This window comes from Myripristis murdjan, chromosome 23 (assembly GCF_902150065.1).
Source record: "Myripristis murdjan chromosome 23, fMyrMur1.1, whole genome shotgun sequence".
Lineage (NCBI taxonomy): Eukaryota > Metazoa > Chordata > Actinopteri > Holocentriformes > Holocentridae > Myripristis > Myripristis murdjan.
This window is the reverse complement of record NC_044002.1, coordinates 27680273-27697849: the sequence shown is the minus strand read 5'-3', so window position 1 is coordinate 27697849 and position 17577 is coordinate 27680273. Positions and strand designations below refer to the sequence as shown.

Sequence of the window (17577 nt, the reverse complement as noted above, 5' to 3'; positions counted from 1 at the left end):
GTCTCCTGGTCCCTTGGTCTCCTGGTCTCCTGGTCTCTTGGTCTCTTGGTCTCTTGGTCTCCTGGTCTCCTGGTCTCCTGGTCCCTTGGTCTCCTGGTCTCCTGGTCCCTTGGTCTCCTGGTCTCCTGGTCTCTTGGTCTCCTGGTCTCTTGGTCTCCTGGTCCCTTGGTCTCTTGGTCTCCTGGTCCCTTTGTCTCTTGGTCTCCTGGTCTCTTGGTCTCCTCGTCTCTTGGTCTCCTGGTCCCTTTGTCTCTTGGTCTCCTGGTCTCCTGGTCCCTTGGTCTCCTGTTCTCTTGGTCTCCTGGTCCCTTGGTCTCCTGGTCTCCTGGTCTCTTGGTCTCTTGGTCTCTTGGTCTCCTGGTCTCTTGGTCTCCTGGTCCCTTGTTCTCCTGGTCTCTTGGTCTCCTGGTCTCCTGGTCCCTTGGTCTCCTGGTCTCTTGGTCTCCTGGTCTCCTGGTCCTTTGGTCTCCTGGTCTCCTGGTCTCTTGGTCTCCTGGTCTCTTGGTCTCTTGGTCTCCTGGTCTCTTGGTCTCTTGGTCTCTTGGTCTCCTGGTCTCCTGGTCTCTTGGTCTCCTGGTCCCTTGGTCTCCTGGTCTCTTGGTCTCCTGGTCTCTTGGTCTCCTGGTCTCCTGGTCCCTTGGTCTCCTGTTCTCTTGGTCTCCTGGTCCCTTGGTCTCCTGGTCTCCTGGTCTCTTGGTCTCTTGGTCTCTTGGTCTCCTGGTCTCTTGGTCTCCTGGTCCCTTGTTCTCCTGGTCTCTTGGTCTCCTGGTCTCCTGGTCCCTTGGTCTCCTGGTCTCTTGGTCTCCTGGTCTCCTGGTCTCTTGGTCTCCTGGTCCCTTGGTCTCCTGGTCTCTTGGTCTCCTGGTCCCTTGGTCTCCTGGTCTCCTGGTCCCTTGGTCCCTTGGTCTCCTGGTCTCCTGCTCTCCTGGTCCCTTGGTCTCCTGGTCTCCTGGTCTCTTGGTCTCCTGGTCCCTTGGTCTCCTGGTCTCCTGGTCCCTTGGTCCCTTGTTCCCTTGTTCCCTTGGTCTCCTGGTCCCTTGGTCTCCTGGTCTCCTGGTCCCTTGGTCTTCTGGTTTCCTGGTCTCTTGGTCTCCTGGTCCCTTGGTCTCCTGGACTCCTGGTCCCTTGGTCTCTTGGTCTCCTGGTCCCTTGGTCTCCTGGTCTCCTGGCCTCTTGGTCTCCTGGTCCCTTGGTCTCCTGGTCTCCTGGTCTCCTGGTCCCTTGGTCTCCTGGTCTCCTGGTCTCTTGGTCTCTTGGTCTCTTGGTCTCCTGGTCTCCTGGTCTCCTGGTCCCTTGGTCTCCTGGTCTCCTGGTCCCTTGGTCTCCTGGTCTCCTGGTCTCTTGGTCTCCTGGTCTCTTGGTCTCCTGGTCCCTTGGTCTCTTGGTCTCCTGGTCCCTTTGTCTCTTGGTCTCCTGGTCTCTTGGTCTCCTCGTCTCTTGGTCTCCTGGTCCCTTTGTCTCTTGGTCTCCTGGTCTCCTGGGTTTCATTAAGACCACATCCAGTGTTGATTAAATGCATTTTTTTCTTTCTTGTCCTAACTTGTGTTTTGTTATGTGCTCTTCCAAACGGAGCTGCTGCTGATGCACAAACATCTTCATCATCATCCTCCTCATCATCACATCTTCATCATCCTCATCCTCATCCTAATCTTCATCCTCATCTTCATCATCCTCATGTCCGTGTGTGTGTGTGTGTGTGTGTGTGTGTGTGTGTGTGTGTGTGTGTGTGTGTGTGTGTATATGTGTGTGTGTGTGTGTGTGTGTGTGTGAGGTACGTGGCTGTGGGATGAGCTGTATGTTTTCTGTATGTTTTTCTTTGAGAGACGTTCTCCTGTTCTTCTTGGTGAGTAGAGAACCCAGAGCAAAGCGTTCTGTTCCGCTCGACGTCTGGACATCCAACAGCATCACTTCTTCTCACTGATATTAAAAAACTAATCAAAGTATTTCAGTCCATTTGAATGGAGGCTTGACAGGAGTTGATTGTGGTTATTGTTGGTTGGTTATTGTTCTCCGCTCTGTTCTCCACAGAACACGCAGAACATCTCCAGTCTGATCTGAGGCGTGACGTGAACTCCAGGTTTTTGTCTCTTGTTGAACGTCGTCGGCTTCCTCGACTGACGAGCGTGAAATTCTCCAGATAACAAGAATATTTTATCATCCATTAAATTTGCATAAAGGGATTATTTTTGTTTTTTTTGCCGGCGGCTCCGCGGCTCCGCCGGAGAACACGCTGCACGGCACGGCTAATAATCTTAATCCCGTTTGTCGATGAGATAACCTCCGTCAGAACACCCGGCGCGCTCCGCCTCGTGCTGCCGGCCCGCGGGATTATTAATCCTAATCTGCTCTTTGAACAGTCCCTGCTGCTCCTGTTAGCATCAGTCTGTCTTAACCTTTATGAGCAAAATAAAAATACATCTTCAGACGGTGGAAACATACTTGCATGTACGCTGCACGTGCATACGCTCAAATGCATACATAAAAGTAAATAAACAAATAAATAAATAAAGCATCAAACAAAACAAAAACAGTATCCTCTGCAACATTTCTCAGGAAAATAAAAGTTCATTTCTCTGAAAGCAGGAAGAAACACCTGGAAGGCCGGGGTCATCTTTCCAAAATAAAAGCACACATTTCTTTGTAAAGGATGTTGTGGTGATTGATCGTCAGTATTTTTTGGATCCAAATAAGAGCCGGCCGATCGTTTATCGTTTAAAGATGCAGATCAGATTCTGTAATTTTCCAGCTGATTATCGTTTGACTTGTAATGATGAATATTTCAGAATAAAGTGGCGTTAACGTCTGACTGCAAGAGGCGAGTTTCCTCTGTCCGTCTGATCTCTACTGAGGCAGCAACAGGCAGACAGCTGACTGGCCTGCAGCGCTGAGTGTGTGTGTGTGTGTGTGTGTGAGTGTGTGTGTGTGTGTGTGTGTGTGTGTGTGTGGTCCATCTGTTGTTGTGTCTCTGCCTGAGGCAACGAGAGACAGACAAAGACAGAAAGAAAGAAGAGAAAAGATACAAGTAGAGGAATGTGTGTGTGTGTGTGTGTGTGTGTGTGTGTGTGTGTGTGTGTTAATCTGTGTATTAATGTGTGTGTGTGTGTTAAACCTGAGGCGATGCTGCTGTCTCTCTCTGTCTCCCAGATGGAGCCAGGATTCAACATAACACACAGTCCACTGACCACCACACACACACACACACACACACACACACACACACAAAGCCATATTTAGAGCAACTCCCCTGGCAGCTAAATCACCTGAGCTTCAGAGTCGGTCAACCAATCACAGCGCTGCTGCTCAAACTTCACTTTCTGTTAAAATAATAATAATAATAATAATAATAATAATAATAATAATAATAATAGGTAAAGCCTGCAGTGTGAGGCGGCGTCCTGCAGGGGGCGCCGCTCCTCTGAACACACACCACCAGGAGAGCAGGCCACAGGCTCACTCACAAGAAATGAGTAAACAATAAAAAGCCTCCAATCCCAGAGTCAGCTGCTGCGTTCACCTGAAGTTAGCCCCGCCCACCGCCACGCCCCCTTCAGCCAATCAGAGTGAGAGGTGAGTCTGTGCTTCCTCGTCACATGACCGTCCTCTCCACAGGGTTCCATTATGTTGTGTCGATCTGTTTGAAAGTTGCACGCATTTTTTATGAGGCCACGCCCACTGCCACGCCCCCTTTGACCAATCATCTCCAGAGATAAATGAATGATAAATGGCTTCCTGCAGGTGGCGCTGCAGACCGGATTCAGCCGGCAGCCACCTTGCTCCGCCGTCACGCTCTGACGCTGTCATCATGCGGCGCCGCGGCGTTCCAGGCTGCACGCCGCGTAAACGACAAGAATCTGACAAAACTTTATTTTCCTGACGAGCAGCAGCAGAGAAAACCGTGGACCCTGAGGGACGCTGGCCAAACTTCAAAATAAAACAAGGTTTTGGATCAAATGTTAGCTGCCGTTAGACACCAGCTGACGCCCCTCCTGTTGGACCGGGTGATGCCCCTCCCGTCGGACCGGGTGAAGCCCCTCCCCTTGGACCGGGTGACGCCCCTCCTGTCGGACCGGGTGACATCCCTCCCCTTGGACCGGGTGACGCCCCTCCTGTCGGACCTCCTGTCGGACCTCCTGTCGGACCTCCTGTCGGACCGGGTGACGGCGCCCAGCGGGACCCTGGTCTCCTGGTCAGCTGAGTGCAGGTTTGAGGTCCTCGGACACGTCGTGGTTTCTCTCCACGCCGCTTTAGTCTCATTTTTCTTTTTCTGTGTTTTTTTGCGTTTGTGTTTTTCTTACAGGCTGATCGGCTGCTTCAGTGTGTCGCTGTTTCCTGCTCAGGCTGTTTCCCCGCGTGGAGACGTGCACCCGTCACTTATCACCCACCATTCATCACTTATCACTTATCATTTGGACTGAGTGTAATTACTGTAATGAGCTACCGGATGCCTGCATTTCCTCCTGGACCAATAAAATGTCTGTCTGTCTGTCTGTCTGTCTATCTGTCTGTCTGTCTGTCTGTCTGTCTGTCTGCCTGCCTGTCTGTCTGTCTGTCTGTCTGTCTGCCTGTCTGTCTGTGTATTGGTTAACGGGCCGTCAGACGGGACACACTCCGTCTGCTGCTGCTGGTCATGACAGTTGAGAGCGACTTTCTGAAACACCACCGCCTTAATGTTCACTTTACCTCCACAGGAAGACCTGAAGTCCACAATCTGCATCTGGAGGACAGATTCTGGAGGACAGGTCTAGATGACAGATTCTGGATTGCAGGTCTAGATGACAGATTCTGGATTGCAGATCTAGATGACAGATTCTGGATTGCAGGTCTAGATGACGCAGGTCTGTGTCTTTTCAGGTGTAAACGGGACAAAATGTTCAGGAATAAAATCTGAATGTTGATTTAGTTTTTTTGGTCATGTGACTCCATCAGACACGCTGCAGCACGCTGAACATTTAATCTGTCAGCAGCCAGCCATGAAGCACACACTGCACCCTGTGTGTGTGTGTGTGAGGGGTGTGTGTGTGCGTGTGTGTGTGTCAGCTGTGGGTGCATGCAGTTCATTCACTCCATTATACATCTGTTCTGTGTTCACCTTGTGTGTGTGTGTGTGTGTGTGTGTGTGTGTGTGTGTGTGTGCGGTCCCAGAGCCTCAGGGCTCCATCTGTTGTCATGCAGGGCATCAAGACCCCAGAGAGAGAGAGAACGAGAGAGAGCGAGAGATGAAATCGGATGGAAAAGGACAGAGAGACAGACAGTATTATTATTATTATTATTATTATTATTTAAATTTATTTAAATTTAATTTATTTTATTGCCGTCATCATCATTCTGTTATTATCAGTGTTGGGACCAATTACTCACAAAACTAATAAGTTACAATTACTAATTACTTCTGTAAAAAAGTAATTTTGATTACTACTCAGTTACTGCTGCAGAAGAGTAATTCAGTTACTGGGGAAAGTCATTTTTATGATTACTTTTTTCTTTTCTTAAATCCTCTTATTAATGCACATATTTTTGCGTTGCTGTTGCAGTGTGGACATTGCTGTCAAATTTCATCTATCATTGTCAGTGTTGGGCACTTTACTTTGAAAAAGTAATTCATTACAGTTTAAAGTAGTGATGCCAGCTTGTCCAGGTGGGGAATTGAACCCCCGGTCTTCTGTACGGCAGGCGGAGATACGATCTGCTCTGCTGTCAGGAAACACATGAGCTTCTTGTAATTTGTGCTGAGTCATTCTCCATGCATGTTGATAAGTTACGAAAAACTGCAAAGTCCAACCGATTTGAAAATTGTCACACCGCTTTTTCTCCACAAGATGCACATTTTTTGAATAGGATAATAAAATAATAATAATTATTAGTAGTAAGTAACGGCTAGTGACGGCGCATTTAATTGTCAGTAACGGTAACGGCGTTGTAACGGGGGAAACAGTCATTTCTTTGATTACTCGTTACTGATAAAAGTAACGCCGTTACTTTGTAACGCCGTCACTCCCATCACTGCTTATTATCCTGTCATTCTTCTTCTTCTGTGAAAGCAGCAGCACAGGAGGGCACAACGAAACAAATGTTATTGATCAAATCTACTGTCAGTATGGATGAAGAGTTTGACATCATCATCATCATCACCCCGTCCCGGTTCCTCTGCAGGTTCCAGAAGGTTCCTCTGCTCTCCTCCCAGAGCGAGCAGTGGGCTTTCAGAGCTGCCACATCACTCCTCCTCCCTTTCCTCCATTCATTCCACTACGATATGAACATGAACTTTCAGAGCCTTCACACTTCACAGACGGACAGAAAGCGAACGTCTGATCAATATGGAACTGAAATAAATACTATAAACAACTGCACTTAACAAAGGTGGACACTGCATTTAAACTGTTAAATGACTTAAAAGATAAATGATCAGCTTGAAGGCCAGAGCAGTGATGCTGGATCACGTGTCCTGTGAAAGGACCCCTGGAGGTCCCTCAGCGGCCCCTGGGGGTCCCCGGACCACCACTTTGAACACCGCTGCTCCATTACAATAAACAGGGAAAAAGGGATTTCTATTATAAATGAATGTGAGTCCAATAACTTCAAACTTTCTCCTCAGAGCTGCAGATTAACGCTGACATCACTGTCGCTCACACACACACACACACACACACACACACTGTGTCTCTCTCACCGCTTCATTCATTTGAACACGTTTTCCATTTCCTGGTAATGTTCAGTGCAGTTTTGTGAGATGATTATGAAGGCGAGCGGCGTCGCCCTGCATTTAACAGGCGGGGAAATGGCCGCCATGCGACATCGGCCTCAATTCACCGGGAAATTACCCGGTAATGCCGCTAATATCAGCTCAGAGGGCGGGATGTGACCGCCGTCCCTCATTTGAGCCAAAACCAGAGCGTTTAACTGAAAATGTAATTTGCCAGCTGAGAAATAGGAGCAGACAAGAAGGAGAGGTGTGACAGGCGGAGCCACGCCGTCAGCTGATCTGCCTCCCGCCTGTCACGCCGCCGCTCACCGCCTGTCACGCCGCCGCTCACCGCCTGTGGCAGCAGCCGAGCGGCAAAACACCAACAATTATTTATTGAGACACAGGAAAAGGAAGCTGTCCGACTCGCCTGGCCTGAGAGCAGAAGCTTCGACACGACCAATTAACTCCAACAGGAAGCAAGGACGCATCACACACACTCACACACACACTCACACACACACACACACACACACACACACACACACACTCACACACAGTAAGGATGTATCACACATACACACAAAGGAGGGAAACACCTTCAGCCTTCACCTGACTCGGTTCAAAATAATGAAAACAATAAAGGGCAATGAGCAGATTAGTAAGAAATGACCCTAAAATAAGCAAGAACCCATAATTAAACACACACACACACACACACACACACACAAACACTTGAAGTTTAGCTCAGGAGCCTCCCATTTCTCTTGATGGTTGCTGAGATGTTTCTGCACCTTGATCAGAGTCCACCTGTGGTCAGTTAAATTGATTGGACATGATCTGGAAAGGCCCACAGCTCTCTGTAGAAGGCCTCCCAGCTGACCTGCACATCAGAGCAGAAAGCATGAGGTCAGAGGAGCTGCCTGCAGAGCTCAGAGACAGGACTGCTGCAAGGCACACGTCTGAGGAAGGCTACAAAAACTTTCTGCTGTCCTGAAGGTTCCCAGGAGCTCAGCGGCCTCCATGATTCTCAAAGGGAAGAAGTTTGGCACAACCAGGACTCTTCCAGGAGCCGGCCGCCCGGCCAAACTGAGCCATGGTGGGAGAAGGGCCTCAGTAAGAAAGGTTACCAAGAAGCCGCTGGTCACTGTGACTGAGCTCCAGAGATCCTGTGTGGAGACGGGACAAAGCTCCAGAAGGACGACCATCACTGCAGCCTCCACTGATCTGGGCTTCATGGCAGAGCGGCTGGACGGAAGCCTCTCCTCAGAGCAAAACACATGGAAGCTGCTGAGTTTGCAGAAAAGCAGCTGAAGGACTCTCAGACTGTGAGAAACCAGATTCTCTGGTCTGATGGAACCGAGACTGAACTGTTTGGCCTCAGTTCCAAACGTTCTGTCATCACCTGCCCAGTACCATCCCAGTACCATCCCAGTACCATCCCAGCAGGGCAGCCTGGTGGTGGCACCATCAGGCTGGTGTTTTCCAGCAGCAGGGACTGGGAGACTGGTCAGGACTGAGGGGAAGCTGAATGGACCAAAGTCCAGAGATCTCCTCAGTGAGAAGCTGTTCCACAGCTCAGGACCTCAGACTGGGAGGACCTCAGACTGGGAGGACCTCAGACTGGGCTGAAGGTTCACCTCCCAACATGACAGAGACCCTGAGCTCACAGCCAAGACAACACAGGAGAGGCTCAGGGACTCTGTGAAGGTCCCAGAGCCCAGAGCCCTGACCTGAACCCTGTCCAGCATCTCTGCAGAGACCTGAACATGGCCACCACCGACGCTCCCCATCCAGCCTGAGCGAGCCTGAGAGGATCTGTAGAGAAGAAGCAGGAAATCCCCCAGTCCAGGTGAGCACAGCCTGCTGCTTCATACCCAGAAAGACTGGAGGCTGGACCTGCTGCCAGAGAGGCTTCAACTGAGTGCTGAGTCAAGGCTCTGAATACTGATTTCAATGTGATATTTCCGATTTTAATAAATTTACAAAAAATATCTAAAATTATGTTTTCACTTTGTCATTATGGGATTCTGAGTGTAAATTAATGAGAGAAAAATAAATTTAAAGGATTGTAGCATTGGACTGCAACACAGCAAAAATGAAAAAAGTGAAGGTGGTCTGAATGCACTGTGCATGTACATATGTAGATAATAATATATGAGAAAATTATCAGAAAATTAGCCCTAAAACATTTCTAAAATTGCATAATTAAACAAGTAATTTTCAAAAAATTTGTTTAAAAATGCAAGAAAGGTAATTAGTACTAATTAAATAAATAATGAATGAATGAATGTTTTGATTATGTATTAATAACTAAAGCATTATCAGAAAATTAGGAAACAACAAAAATTAGTTAGTCTAATAAATCTGATCACAATGCAGCTTATTTGAAAAGTTTTTAAATATTAAAAGATTATTAAAATATTAAAACTAAATCCTAAATTTTTTTTTAAATGAAATTCTAAAAAAAAAAAAAAAAAAAAAAAAAAAAAAAAAAAAAAAAAAAATCAATCTAAAGAAAGAAACTCAATACCTGTAAAGAAAAAATCGAATTTTTACAATAATCCAAGAAATCTTTTGGTGGAGAAATCACCTGACGCTAATTTAGCATATTGCTAACTTAGCATGTTGCTAACTTAGCTACACACAGAGCATGCTGCTACTTCAAACTGACTGGACATTCAACACACACACACTGTGTGTGTGTGTGTGTGTGTGTGTGTGGTAGCCAGCTAACACCAGAGCAAAACTGAACTAAACACAACACAAACAAACAGACGGGACAGACCAGAGCTGAAATCGCAGCAGTCGTCATGGCAACAGCCGACTGATGGTAGTGATCAACAGCACAGGTGAACCCTCGCTGCTGCAACAAGCAAAACATGACAGACTGCACCTTTAACTCTCACCGAGGGGAGGAGCCCCTCAGCAGGTAAACAGGAAGTGCTCAGCCTCAGCAGGTAAACAGGAAGTGCTCAGCAGGTAAACAGGAAGTGCAGGGCGGCCTTACCTAGCTTGGGCAGTGAGTACTGCACTTTGAAGTAGTCCTGGTAGAATCCCAGCAGCCTCTTGGTGATGTGCAGCGTGTAGTTGCCGGCGCCGCTGGAGACGGCGTCGGGCCGCGCGTACAGGCGGATCTGAGGAGCACAAACAGGAAGTCGGAGTTAAAACCTGCTGCTCACCTGCTGCACTGATCAGGAAACCTCACACCTCCTGCTCCATGTTTCACCTCGGCTCCTCCTGGTCGACTTAAAGCGGCATCAAACTGACCGTCTTCATGTGAACGACTGCTTTTTATTTTCAACCAAAGAAAAAAATGCACATCCGACACACAGGAGGAAATCTGTATAAATACAGTAAATCTGTAAACAGCCTGACTCTTTAACAGCTGCATACGAGGAAAAACAATTCTAACGTAAAACCTTCAAGTGATTCAGGCCTAAACTGGTTTAAAGCAAGAAACTATTAAAATAATAATAATAATAATAAAATAAAAAATATTCAAAAAATATGCTAAAAATATATAAAATCACAGTAAAATTATTAGAAATGTATTTCTTTATTTATTATTGAATTATCTGTGAAGAATTCATCACATTTTTCCAAATTTACCAGAAAAATACCTATAAATTAATTAATTACCTAATAAGGATATTTTTGGATGAGTGATGGTCCTCTTTGCAGAATAACTCAGAATCTGATGAAAGGAAAGTGGTTTATTACTTCACTCAAACCGATCAGAGTTACACCTGAGTTTCTACCTTTCATCAACTCCTAACATGAATCTTTCACAACATTAAGTTCTGAATTAACATCTCACTTATGTAATGTGGAGGCTGGACAGGTCCTGATGGGTCGGGTTCAAATTTGGAGATTATGTTGAGGTTCGGGTTGGGGTCGGTCACGTTGATCTTATTTTAGTGAAATAAATAAAAAATGATGGAGCTGCTGTCTGTTCTGGGCAGCTTCCTGTGCAGTGCTGGAGTTTACGTGACGACACTGAAGGCAACATGCAGGCTGTTTCAGGCGGTAAATGTAACGTAGTGATGGAGGACGAGCAAAATCTGGGGCTCAGGTCGGGATCAGACCAAAATGTGGCCTGATCCGCACTCCAATATAATAGTGTCTTGGACTTGCGGCTCCTACTAAAAAATTATTACATATATTTAATAAAACGAATACATCATCAGGTTACACGTCATGATAGAGAACTAGATATGTTAGTAAAATTATTTTGCACAACTCCGGTGTGTATGTTTGGTGCCATCTAAGGCTGGGCGATACATTAATGTCTTGTTGAGACTGTGATGTAAAACTAGATGTCATCTGCATATCAGTTGACTTTTCCTGCTTTTAAACTCTGCAGTACAGTAAATACAAAATGCTATTTGCTGCCCTTATTCAGCTGCTGAAGGTCACAGGTCCTGCTGACTAAATCCACTTGGTGCCCAACTTCCAGTCTGTAGCTACTGGAACTCTTTACTTATGGAACTGACAATTTGGCCTGCTGGTGGCGCTAGAGGAAAAGTTATGGGGTTGCCAAATTTGCCAGATATGCAGTGGCTTCCCCCTCATGTGTTTTTCTACATACATACACACACACACACACATATATATATATATATATATATATATATATATATATATATATATATATATATATTTTTTTTTTTTTTTTTTTTTTTTTTGCGAGTGGTTCCTGCGGTGCTCTGATCTCCTGCAGCCTCTCAGGTTCAGTGAAGGTGAAGCTGAGTGTTTCTACCTCCAGATGAGACGCCTGGTCTGCAGCGAAGCTCCTCACCTTGAGCAGCAGCTGATGATGTGCTCTGTTTTCTCTGATTTATTTTTAGCTTTGTGTCGAGCAGATGAAGCAGAGTGAGGCTCAGATGAGGAGAGAGGAGGAGGAGGAGGAGGAGGAGGAGGAAGAGACGATTATGATGATGGTGAGGGAATGAAACTGATGCAGAGAGGGAGGTGTGAGGAGAGGAGGACCAGACCACGTGGAGACCAGAAACTGTTAACTCTTTGAAACCTGAGCAGATTCGTTTGATTTCTTTCAAAAACAACTTGGGACGACTTGATAGGAAATGACCCGATAATTAGAGAGAAATCAATAAAAGTTTTTTTTTTTTTTTTTAAATTTCAAATTAACTTTAAAATCTGAAAATTTTCAATGAGAGAAATGTTGCAGGTCCAGGAAAACCACACAGACACTACTGGTCTCTACTGTTTTGTTTTTTAGGGTTTTTTGATCTAAAAACTAGCCTTTGCTGGTTTCTACTGGGAGCTGACCAGCACATCGTTAAAAAATAAATAGGTTAATAAAGTAAAGTAAAAAAAAAAAAAAAAAAAAAAAAGGAAAATGAACAAGAAAATGACTGGAAGTTAAGCAAAAAATATTTTTTTCCTGGAACCTAATTTTAAATATATAATTATTATAACAAATAAAAGAAAAGAATAAATGTAGTTTTTGGGACATTTTCTCTTGTTTTTGGATAATTTTCTAATATTTCTCTTTCTTTTTTCTTTTCTTTATTTAAATTTTCAGGACATTTTCCCTCTTTCTTTTTCTTTTTTGTATTTATTTATTTATTTTTAGCTAATTCCAGAGTCTGACTGGTCTGAGGCGGTCATGTGACCTGGCACTATTGATCATTGATCGGTGTGTTCAGCAGATTAGCTGTGTGTGTGTGTGTGTGTGTCATCAGCAGAAATGACATGACATACCAGACTGCATGTACTGTTCTATCTGTCGCCTGCACACACACTCACACACATACTCACACACACACACACACACACACACACAGTTGATCTGCTGAACACACCGATCAGTGATCAATAGTGCCAGGTCACATGACCACCTCAGACCAATCAGCAGCTGTGTGATGACCTTGCTGAAGACCTCATCGACTATACAGAACGGTGTGATGACATGCTCTGTGTGTGTGTGTGTGTGTGTGTGTGTGTGTGTGTGTGTGTGTGTGTGAGTGTGGGGCACACGTTTTGTCTTTTTAGAGAAAAATTCTGGTTGTTGATTGGCCGCCTGACTGATGATGTCACCGACCTGAAGTTCCAAACACCAATGAAATCCCTGCGTTACGCTTTATGTTTGATGAGGTTAGTTGGATGAAGACGTTACCATGGAGACGTGTGATGTCACTGATCAATATTCATGTATCAGCTGCTGTATGCAGGCCTGATGAATCAGACCAGATCAAACTGTCTGACTGTGTGTGTGTGTGTGTGTGTGTGTGTGTGAGAGAGAGAGAGGGAGAGTGAGAGAGAGAGAGTGTGTGTGTGTGTTTCATGGAGCTTTTACTGTCAGAGAGAGAAACCACCTCACTGTCAGCTGAAGGACAATGGAGACACACACACACACACACACACACGTCAAAGTGCTGCACTTGTCATATAAAGAGGGAAGTGCACACACACACACACACACACACACACACACACACACAGCAGTGTCAGCGTGCTCCAGATCTCTTCTTCTTCTCTCCTCTTGCAGCCCAACAGGAAGTTCATCCTCCGGAGAAAACACACACCTGCTGTTAACAGAACCCAGATCTGTTCCAGACGGATCACTTTTACACCTGGTCGCAGGTTGGGGGCGGGGCTTATGTAACACAGTCCTTACATGCAGCAGCAGCAGCTCTGAGATCAGTGGAAACATACTGCCTGCTTGTTACCATGGAAACCGTCAGCGCCTGAGTGGCTGCAGAAATGTTTAAAATTGTCGCGTTCTGCAGTGGAGTTCTTAAAGTGAGCTAGAACCAGACAGGATCCTCCACAGTACAGTTCTTGAAGCGAGGGGAACTCAACGGAACCCTTCAGGTAAGAGTTCCTGAAGAGAGCCTGAACCCAACAGGACCCACCGCCCAGCCCAGACCCATCAGAACCCTCCAGAGTAAAGTTCTCAAAGCCAGCCCAAACCCATCAGAGCCATCCACAAAAGCGTTCTTGAGGTGACCCTGAACTCCATGGGACCCCTTGGAGCACAGTTCTTGAAGCCAGGTAGGACCCAGAGGAACCCTGCGGAAAAGAGTTCTTGAAAGAAACCCAACAGGAACCTTCGGAGTTCTTTAAGCAAGCCCGAACCTGATGGGATCCTTCGGAGAAGAGTTCTCAAAGCCAGCCCAGATCTGCTTTGACCCTGTGGGGATCAAAGGACTTCTCAAATATCCTTCACCGCCAACAAAGACCCGGTTCTGCTCTGCTTCGTGCACCATTTCCAGAAAACATATATTGGTTCTCAGGCAGAAAAACAGGTTCTGAGCCGGAAACAGAAGACAGTTAGAAAATAGTAAAATAACTGGGAACCGAGTGGGTGTTGTCGTCTTTTTGTAGCGAGAAGAAAACTTTGTGGTCTGGTTAAAAATGTTTTTGCCGACACTACACAGATTCCCTCACACTTCCCCAATTCCACAAGTCAGAGATTATTATCCTCCATAATCTGACCCTGATCAGGCTCAGATTATGCAGGTTAATTGTTCCAGCAGGTGTGAGGGGTCGGGCTCTGTGCTGCAGGTGGCAGCAGGCAGGCGGGGTGGTGGACAGGGGTGGAGTCACCATGACAACAGAGTCAAAATGCAGGCCGGTTCCTTAGGTTCCAAGAATCTGGAACCAAACCAGTTCAAGAAACAGACCTTTTTTTTTGTGGAAAAGACATAAAAGTGAGCCTGAACCCAATGGAACCCTCTGGCATTGAGTTCTGGAAGTGAACCTGGACCTCACAGGAGCCTCCAGGAAAGAGTATTTGAGGAGTATTTGAAACCCATCAGAACCCTCTGGCATTGAGTTCTTAAAGTAAAAGTAAACCTGACAGGACCCTCTGGGGTACAGTTATCGAAGCAAGCCCGAACCCGACGGGACTGTCCTGATAGAAGTTGTCAAATCGCGCCTGAAGCCGACGGGACCCTCTGGAATACAGTTACTGAAGCCAGGTTGAACCCAGCAGAACCCTCCGGACAAGAGGTCTTGAAACAAACCTGAACCCAACGGGACCATCCAGGGTAGAGTTCTTGGGGCGAACCTGAACTCTGGACCCGGTTCGGGGGATCGGATCATGGATCACCATCCGTCCTCACAGCGTGTTGTCTGTGTGGTTCTGTGTGTTTGTGGTCGCCCGCAGGTGGACACCAGGTGGACGGGGTCACAGGGTGCAGCGCTCAGGTGGAGGAGGCACAGGGTTTCTGGTTTGTTAAGCGTTACATCAGAAAACATCACGGCGTGGACGCGTCCCATGATCCACCTGGTTGTTTTTTAGCAGCAGCTTCGCCACAGCGTCAGCGACTGTGAGGCTGAGCTAGCTAAAGTCAGCGATTTCGATATCGTTATCTGTCCTTCATCCTCGTTATCTGTCCCTCTCCTTGTCCCCTCCTCCTCTCTCCTCCTCCTTAGCTTTCAGTCCTTGTTATGTCTCCTCCCTCGTTATCTCTCCTCTCTCCTTGCCTCGTCTCTCATGGTCTTTTCCTCCAACAGTATCTCTCTCTCTCCTCCTTTGTTAAACCTCCTCCTTTCTCTTTACCCCGCCTCGTTACCTCTCCTCCTCCCCCCTTGTTACCTCTCCTCTCTCCTTGTCTCCTCCTCCCTCGTTATCTCTCCACTCGTCCGTGGCGTCTCTCGTTGCGTTCTGTCACTCTTTGCGCTGCCCTTGGATGATGGATGGGCTGATGGACGCTCGGTTGCCACAGTAATTTGATGGATGGTTTAGCAAGTGACACGAGGGGCGAGAGAGCACACCGACACACACACACACACACACACACCGACACACACACACACACACACTGGCGTTGGTATCCTTACAGGGACCTTCCAGCAACTTGTGATATTTTTATATTTATTGTCTTGAACAAAACCACAGACATCAGAGATCAGCCTGGATTGTAATCTCACCAGAGATTATAGGCTTCTAATCTTCATCTTGGTGAAATTTAGAATCTGTGTTCTGCCATTCTGATCCAGGAGGTACATTTTTAAATTCATGTGAAGAAAAGAAAAAATGTTTTTGGCGAAGTGACGCAGATATTCGTGCAGGAACGCTTCAGATTTTAGAAAAACAAAAAAGAACCACATTCTTTTAATAACTGTGATCTGTCGCCTTCATGAGACGCAGAACCGCAGTGGAACAGTTCTTTATGAAGTGGTTATGGTGTGATTAGCCTCACTTTGTGCTCTGGCCTGCAGGGAACGGGGAACATTAAACAAACACAGAGAACATTAGCCCGTGTTTGTTTGATGGCATGTAGTCACATCAGAAGTATTTAATAAGAGCCTCATGATCACAGAGCGAGTGGGCAGCGCCGGCGTCCCACCGACACGCTCACGCCTCAGGCTGTTTTTCACAGCACCAACTTTTTTGGGGGGACTTTTAATTAATTTTAAGCAATTTTATTTTGGCCCGTCATGCTTAAGGCTGTTAGTGGTGTACCTGCAGAGTGTGTGTGTGTGTGTGTGTGTGTGTGTGTGTGTGCCTGACAGACTCTTGGCCGTGCTCTCTGCTGAGGCTCTGGGTTCCTCAGCCTGTTGTTTTATTATATTATGAGGTTTGCAGTGACACACGATGACACATGACGCTGGTGAAGCTTTGCTTTGGTTAGTTTAGTGGTGATGGTGTGTTTGAATTGGTTTAAACGCAGCAGGTTTCTATAGCAACTATAAATAGTCAAATAAAATAATGAAACATTTTCAGGGCTCGGGTCGGGCTGGGGCTCTACTCCCGACTGAGGTTCAGTCCCTTCTCCAAGCCCCTCCCACCTGAGAGTAGGCACCTCCTCCAAGCCCCTCCCACCTGAGAGTAGGCCCCTCCTCCAAGCCCCTCCCACCCTCATGCGGCTCATGAGTTTGGCTCTGATGTCGATGCAGAGGGAACAGGAAGTGGCAAATCGACTCCACTCTCTCCCATTATGTAGCTATACTGAACTAAAGTACCTATGCTAGGCTAAGCTAAGTTAAAGTACCAGAGCTATGCTAGGCTAAGCTAAGCTAAATTACTAGAGCTATGCTAGGCTAAGCTAAGTTAAAGTACCAGAGCTATGCCAGGCTAAGCTAAAGTGCCAGAGCTATGCTAGGCTAAGCTAAGCTAAATTACTAGAGCTATGCTAGGCTAAGCTAAGTTAAAGTACCAGAGCTATGCTAGGCTAAGCTAAGTTAAAGTACCAGAGCTATGCTAGGCTAAGCTAAGTTAAAGTACCAGAGCTATGCTAGGCTAAGCTAAGTTAAAGTACCAGAGCTTTGCTAGGCTAAGCTAAGCTAAAGTACCAGATCTATGCTGGGGTGAGGTAAACTTGTCTGGGGAGGCTGTGTGTGTACAAGATGTGATTGGCTCTCATGTAGCCACGCCTCCTTGAGGTGATTGGTTGTTTGGTTTGGATGTAACATGAAGCGCAACCAAAATCTTTCACTGCAGAAATGTGGAACTTTATCAATAAATTCACTGAACCCCCAGAGCCGTGATGCACGAAGCTGGTTGTGAGTGAGAGAGCGTTTACTCTGTCTTGGCTCTGAAGGTGTCCTCCTGCCCCAGAACCTGAATACTAAAACATGGATTTATTATGATAAAACTGCAGGCTTTTATTGTGACATTGAGCTGAGCTGGAGCAGCACAGACGCTGCTGGAGGAAGGTTATTTTCACTATAGCGTGATGGAATGAACACACACACACACACACACACACACACACTCACACACACACACACACACACACACACACACACACACACACACACAGCGTCAGAAGGCGGTGATGGTTATAAATGACCCAGATATGAGTCGTCATTAAAGAAGCATTTCACCAAATTATCTTTCAGTAACAAGGAAGCATGGGCAGTGTGTGTGTGTGAGTGTGTGTGTGTGTGTGTGTGTGTGCGTGTGTGAGTGTGTGTGTGTG

The 17577-nt window shown here is 46.5% G+C and overlaps 1 protein-coding gene across 1 annotated transcript in view; it reads right to left on the bottom strand.

Annotated features, from left to right (window-relative positions):
- Positions 1 to 17577, bottom strand: part of trhde.2 (thyrotropin releasing hormone degrading enzyme, tandem duplicate 2) — an 87687-nt gene that overhangs the window by 45777 nt on the left and 24333 nt on the right. Inside the window, exon 4 of the mRNA XM_030045633.1 lies at positions 9690 to 9816. Within this exon, the coding sequence (XP_029901493.1) occupies positions 9690 to 9816 (127 nt within the window). The remainder of the gene's footprint in view (positions 1 to 9689; positions 9817 to 17577) is intronic.